This window comes from Salminus brasiliensis, chromosome 15 (assembly GCF_030463535.1).
Source record: "Salminus brasiliensis chromosome 15, fSalBra1.hap2, whole genome shotgun sequence".
Lineage (NCBI taxonomy): Eukaryota > Metazoa > Chordata > Actinopteri > Characiformes > Bryconidae > Salminus > Salminus brasiliensis.
Window position 1 is genome coordinate 7,220,181 of NC_132892.1, and position 7,147 is coordinate 7,227,327.

The following is a 7,147-nucleotide window of genomic DNA, read 5'->3' on the forward strand; positions in this document are numbered from 1 at the left end:
TGTTGGCCGGCACAGGCATGTGTTAGCTGGTGCGGCAAAGCTGGGAATCTGGCGCTTTCCTCTGAGCACGTTGGCTGTCTGGCAATGCTGCATCGGTGGCAGTTGGACAAGTGTCGGTGGCTGGCTTTCCATTTATCGGAGGAGACATGTGTTAAGGCCTTTACCCTACATGTGTCGAGAGTATTCCTAGTGCTGGAGAGAGCTATAAACGGGTGGGTTAACTACCACAAACAAACAAAAAAAGATAATGGAAGTTTATTTTTAAGCTTAGTATTTTAAATGTCAACAAAAACTATGATTATCAGTAGTAATTACTGGCCAATAGGTTTAATTTTTTTAATGTATGAATGAATACAAAATCCCTACAAATACATACAAGCAAAATGAATTATTACAATATGTTCCTCAAAGTCAGCTTATGTCCGTTATCGGGAGAAAAAAATAAGTTTTTGTTTTTGTAAACACGATATTAAGTTTCTTATAACCGTGTCAAGGGGTACTCAATCCTGATCCCATTCGTTTGTACCACATGGATTGGGTTTTTTCACCTTTTTTTGTCAGCGGCATATGTCACGTTTCTTTTGCGTTCTTTATTGCATTTACGTCATGAGGTATGAAAGGCCTCCCCTTGCGCCGCACTACTGACAATAAAAAAGGCATTTGCGTTTCATCGACGCATCGCCATAGTACAACACTCCTCGCGCCCGGCTTGTGTCACGTGGTTGGCAGGTTGCTTTGTGATTTGCGGCAGGTCCGAGGGGATGGGGGTCTGGGGGCGTGCCCAAGTGCTTGGGTGGATATATGGCGCGGGCACCTTGTGGAGAGCCGGGTGCTGCTCCATGTCTTGGGGTGAACAGTGCTCCGCAGAAGGGCGAAGTGACTGTAGTGAATCCGGCGAGGTAAAAGAAGGAGGCAGGGACATTTCTCTTTCACACGGAGACTGAATAAAACGCCCTTCGGGGAAAAAAATGCCTGCTCAAAATAAAGATGACGGAGGATGGAAGAAGTTTCTATGGAATTCAGAGACGAGGGAGCTGCTCGGGCGCACCGGGGGCAGTTGGGGTAAGTATGATTTCGCCAGCATCGATTTCCATTGGCTTAGCTTTAAAACGCTGTGGGAAGTGACTGGGTTGTCTAACGCCGTCTATCCGAGCGCTCTAAACACCGTCAGTCCAGCTTCCACCGTCTGCCTCCTGTCTCGTCACGATGCAACCTGTTAGATTTGACTTTGCAGCAAACCATTCACGGACTTAGGCGACCAATGACAAAGCGGCTAACGGACAGGACGTGCCGGCTAAATGAAAAGCCAAGTGACTGAATAGTGAATATCACGCAGCACCTTTTAAAAGGCTTAATTGCCGGTTTTAGTCTGTATAACTTGTCCGTTACAATTAATGAGAATCTCACCTGTCCCATACTGTAGAGCCAGAGGATCCAATCAGTTTGTTTTAAAACAAATTATGAAATTATTTGATAATGTGGTTATTCCCTTTGTAATGCACGCCGAGGGCAACAAGGTCATCAAAGAGACAGCAGAGGGCTTGAAAGAGATGACCGGTCACGCTGATGGAGAACACCCCTCTCGGTTATAAAAGTGGTCAGGGTGCTTGTATGACAGGTTTCCTGTATTATTGCACGAATATAAAAAAAACCCAGTGACCTCGTTGAACGGTCGGCTAAAGGAGAATAGCGTTGGCCTTCGGGAAAGGAAACGTATGTCTCTCAACACTAAAACAATTTCATGAATCTGCCGTTAAATTTGCATGATGTTTGTTAATAATGGGCTCCACTCTGAAAGGGTTAAAAATGCATCATTGTCCAAGGTGACTCAAGGTGATAGGCCTGCTCTTTTGGGTCTTGGGAATGACACTGCTCATCTAACGTTTCACACCGTCCGTTGATCCGACATCCCTGAGAGCCAACAATAGCAGCTCATTGATTATGTTGCGTTTGTCTGTGGTAGGCTGCCTTCACAAACGTGACCACTCTCCCGCCTTCTATGCCCCCCCCCCTCCCCCATGTTTAATAATACTTTTTTAATGGCAGTTTTAGTCTTAGTAGTATATATTAAGCATCATTTTGTCACATACACACACACATGCTAATGTGCTTGTATGTGTACATAAATGTGTATCTATTTGCAATTATAATGAAGTCGTGCGTTATTAGGATGATGTATTTGTGTTAATATTATTCCATTTTGAGCTTGTGACAGCATGTGTAACCCTGGTGCTGCTCAAGACAGTTTGTTAATAAAGTAAGATAAAATAATTGGATTGTATGTATTTGGATTAGATTGCTACATCTGTTTGTCTCTGGAGCTGCAGGTTTGTGCTGAATTGCTGATAAATAGTTATTGAAAATGAACTGCAAAGAGAATGTAGTTGGCTTGGAAAAAGCACAAAAAGGTGTATGTAGGTTTCATTTAGGACACTGAAAGTTGAAGATTACTGCTTATAGGTGTCACCTCTGTAGAGGATAACAAATTGTCTCGGCTGACAAGTTTTGTCCATAGGAATGCAATTGTGTATTATGTCACGGATGCATATTTTAATAAACTTGAGTCGATCTCAAACTGTTTCATTTTTTTTCTTGTGATTAAAAACAGTTTTGTGTAGAAGATCTCTTTTGTCGTATTTCTGGAATTCTGTAAAACTGCTTTGTGTTTTCCATTTTTTGGTGACTTTAATATTTAATTAATATTTTACATCTGAAAAATTATTTTTATATCCAAAAGTGGTGCTAGGTTTATAACTGTGTTGAACTTCTATGTATTACACCAAAAAGGGCTGGTGAATTGAATAAATATGTATGTATGTATGTATATGTATTCTCTATAAAAATGCATTTTGTGAGGGAAATTTTAAGTTTTTTTTTTTTATGTCTCCTAAATGACATTGTTAGAAGAAGGAAATAAACTTCTTACTTTTCAGTGGAAATGAAAATAAACGTGGAGCGCTTTGTGCTAAGGTAGCCAACCAAAGATGTCCAAAAGGACATGAAAAGTGTTGCTAAGGGAAATGAAAAACCTATCAGTGGCTGTTGTAACAGCAGTGCTACTATTCTCAGCATTCTCACAGGCTGTTACTGTGTGTCTGTCTCTCTACAGCAAAGATCCTACTGTTCTATGTCATCTTTTATGGCTTCTTAGCTGGAATCTTTATTGGCACCATCCAGGCACTCCTCCTCACCTTAAGCAGCTACAAACCCACATGGCAAGACAGAATTGCTCCTCCAGGTAAATTGTTCCTCCTGTTGCAATTCATCATTAATGACACATAGTGGTCCGTTCTTATGCATTTTTAGAACATGTGCTTTTATAAGCATTATGTTCTTGGCATTATGATCTTTTCATCTTTTTACAGTCATATGCCTACTGATTTAATGAAGTTTTACTATCTACTAAGTCAAAACAATAACCCGCTGTGCAAACAGCTCTATTGCATTAGAAATAAAGTGCAAAATGTAGAATGTTCTTTCTTTTGCATGACCAAAGAATACATTTAGTTACTAAGAAAGCTATTCTGTTTAATGTGCTGGAATTACTTTGCATCTAGAATTTACCCTGAAACTTACCTTGAAGTGACCCTACAGTATATCTATAATATTTTAATATTTATTTACTTTTTAAAATCCAGGTCTCACCCACTCCCCTCGCTCAGACAAAGCAGAGATGGCCTTCAACTTAAATGAGGTGGAAACATATTTGAAATACACAAAGTCCATGAGAGAATTCCTTGAGGCGTATAATGAAGAAACCCAAAAAGACCAAATGAAGTTTGAAGACTGTGGAGGTAACTTGCCTTAGAAAATCCCAATCAACATAAATATTTCCCATGAAGAGCATGTTAAATACATATGTTGGTTGATACCGAAATCTCTGCACTTTAACAACCTGAACATTTTTAGACACAGTTTAGGCAGTCATCAGTGGTAGACTGAAAGGAGAACTGTTTTTTTTATATTTTTGTATTGTTGTTATTGTGTATGTTAAATGGTGTCACACTTTTATAGTTCAAGTGAAAAAATGGGAGACAGCAGGACTGTCACCATAAACAACACATTTTCAGTTTCATATGCAGTAACCACTTTAGAACATAGCTTGAGATCATGAACGGAGCTAACTGCAGTTTACATCTATACCCTTTTCTCCTGACCACTACATTGATTATAAAAATTGGTTCACAGCTTTCAAAACCGTGGCATTAGACACAGCATGTGGTGCTAGAATGCATGCATGGCTAGAAGTTTTATTTGTTTGTTTGATATTGTATAGCTAACTAATAATGCCACATTGTGTCCCCATTTCCTTAGAACAACCAGATGAATACAAGAACAGGGGAGATCTGGAGAGTGAAGTAGGTGCTAGAAAGGCTTGCAGATTCCTGAGGACGTTTCTTGGGCCTTGCTCAGGCATTGAGGACAGGGATTTTGGCTTCAGAGAGGGAAAACCCTGCTTGATTGTCAAGCTTAATAGGATTGTGAATTTCAGACCAAAGGTAGGTTCACATAATATAATGTCATACAGATTTCTTTTGATAAAGTACTGCACAGAAGACAACTGCTGTATCAGTTATTCAGTGAAATAAATTATAGCATTATAATTTGGTTTGCCTGAGATGCAGACAGTAGTTCTTTACACATGATGTGATTTAAAATGTCTATGGAGAAGCAGCATCTAATTAATTTCTTTTGAAGCTGTGACCTTTGCTGCATTATTCTACTGTATAAAATGAAACAAACTTTAATATGACAATTTCGGAGGATTTTTCTTTTCCTTTCAATAGTGCATTATGCAAATAAACAGTAAATGTGCATTAAAATGTGTATTCTCTATAGAGAATACAAACAGGTAATTTGACCAGGGGTTCTAGACCATATGCATAGTGCCGATGTCTGTAGATAATACAGATAACCTCTGTAAGAGCAGCATGTATTTATGCTGCTAAAATACTATTCTGTTTTATTTAACTAGCCTCCACAGTCCAACGAATCTATCCCAGAAGAGGCTCAGCACAAAGTCCAGCCCAATGTGATCCCTATTTACTGCCATAATAAGGTAAACTAAATCACACCATACATCCCACCACTTTATTTATATTATAGGGCCCATGTCAACTTACAGTGTTTGTGCTGCATTATTTTTTTTAAACATTCAGAATTTATTTATACTCACACATTTCCAACTTCTTTTTATTCCCTATAATTAAACAGGCTGCTTTTGTTATTGTGCCTTTAAAACAAATTAATGACAAATGATCTCTGTACTGATTGGCTGCCCTGTATTGTGCCTCGTTAAAAAACATATGCTCCTAAGAACTTCAATATGACTGGTATGGGAACAGTGCAGAGGAACAGTGCTTTTAAAATGATCATGTATTGTAAAAGTCATGTAAAAACATGTAAACAGCAGAAAGGCTTGTTTCTAGAATTGGGTTGAATGTTATAGATTCTGAGATGCACAAGCGCTGAACCTTCATGAAAAGAATGACATATTCTTACCTTACTTTTGTACTGTTTTTAAAGTAATTTAAGTTATTTTATTGTGTGTTGTCATTTCTAAAATGTTTATAGAGAGAAGAAGATGAAGGTAAGCTTGGGGAGGTGAGATACTATGGCATTGGAGGAGGCTTCCCTCTCCAGTATTACCCTTACTACGGCAAGCTCCTGCATCCACAGTACCTGCAGCCTCTGGTGGCAATCCAGTTTGTTAACATTACCATGAACTATGAGCTCCGTATTGAGTGCAAAGTGTTCGGCGAGAACATTCACTACAGCGACAAGGATCGCTACCAGGGACGCTTTGACATTAAAATTACAGTCAACAACTTTTGACCTCCGTCATGAGTTCAGCAGCTTTACTCTCTCCCAGTTTTAAGGACCATCTTCTGACTTGAGATACACAGGCATTAGACCAATCTTCCCTGCTGGTCTTCCACAGTCTCTCTTCCACAGGGGGTGCAAAAAAAACCTCGTTTGTACAAGTGTACAAGTGTCTCACATCAGAAAGTGGTCTTTCTGGATAGTTTAGCAGAGGTTTAAAAAAAGTTTCAAAAACCAGTCCATACAAATTCATCACATTTGGGACCTAATGTTATCTGTCTGCTTTAATGCAAGCTTTTCTGCTTCTGTATAGGGTTAGAATGTAAATGCCTGGAGGACTAGCCATAGCATATATTATTATACTAATAATTGATAACAGTTCTTCAGCTAAGGGACATATTCTTTTATTGTAAATTATGAGTCCACTAAGAATGTAGTCAGTACTGTTTTGTCCCTCTATTACTGTATCTGCCACCATGTGTGGTTTTGCTCCACTTAAAAAGTGCACGGTAGTCGCATATGTAGGTCGTTTCAAGCCAAGCCATGTGTGATCCAGCTTTATTCAACTGTGCATATCTGTATGTAATCCTAATCACCAAATGCACAAAACACTGTACCATTTGCATTTGGAGGTATTTTAAAGGTGTTTGCTTCCTTTCTCTGCTTCAATAGTAACATGTAGACCTTTATGTTCTTAAAAAATAGTTTGTTCTTAAAAATCGTCGCAATGGGGAGGAATAGTGTTTCTTTTTGATTTGATCTCTGAATGTATGTCAGTATTGCCTTTAAACAAAATACTGTATTGTAAGAACTGATGCTACGTGTCTTACATTTATGTTAGTGATTATTCTTTTTCTCTGCCTGCCTTTGGTCTTACATCACACAGTGTGGTGTATCAGTCACAACAATGTTTCTTTATTCTGTATCTCTATGTAAGGAGATCCATTCATGTAATTGCACATGTTTTTTTTTCTGCAGGAAAATGTTCTGTGTAATAATACCAAAATCATTATACTGGTGATATTAGAAGCATTATTATCAGAAGCATTGTGGCGCCCCATTCTGTAGAATGTTTTGTAGATGTGTGTAGTCGGTGTCTACCATCAAACATCTGTCATATCACATGAGTCCCTTTAACTCCAATGCTGAAAAAAATCTGTGCTTGGTTTCTCAAAAGTGCAGCCTAAAGATCATCTTTAGATGATAGAGTGAGCATAACATTAACATTCTCTACAAAAGATGATATATAATGATCTGAATACTGCTTTTGGGAAACATGGCCTTCAACAGAAGTAACCAAAATAAAAATAAGAATAAATAAGAA

The 7,147-nt window shown here is 38.5% G+C and overlaps 1 protein-coding gene across 1 annotated transcript; it reads left to right on the forward strand.

Annotated features, from left to right (window-relative positions):
• The first annotated feature begins 809 nt into the window (after positions 1–809).
• On the forward strand, positions 810–7,147 carry atp1b1b (ATPase Na+/K+ transporting subunit beta 1b). The gene is made up of 6 exons (XM_072657523.1): positions 810–1,062; positions 3,110–3,238; positions 3,639–3,794; positions 4,315–4,499; positions 4,976–5,059; positions 5,575–7,147. The coding sequence occupies exons 1-6, from the start codon at positions 969–971 to the stop codon at positions 5,833–5,835; spliced, it is 909 nt and encodes a 302-aa protein (XP_072513624.1). The 5' UTR covers positions 810–968; the 3' UTR covers positions 5,836–7,147.

Excerpts from the sequence above, each read along its gene's own strand:
- atp1b1b (XM_072657523.1), top strand. The coding sequence starts at position 969 with ATGCCTGCTCAAAATAAAGATGACGGAGGATGGAAGAAGTTTCTATGG. Across the intron at positions 3,239-3,638 it reads AGACAGAATTGCTCCTCCAG|GTCTCACCCACTCCCCTCGC; the intron begins GTAAATTGTTCC and ends TTTAAAATCCAG. Across the intron at positions 4,500-4,975 it reads TTGTGAATTTCAGACCAAAG|CCTCCACAGTCCAACGAATC; the intron begins GTAGGTTCACAT and ends TTATTTAACTAG.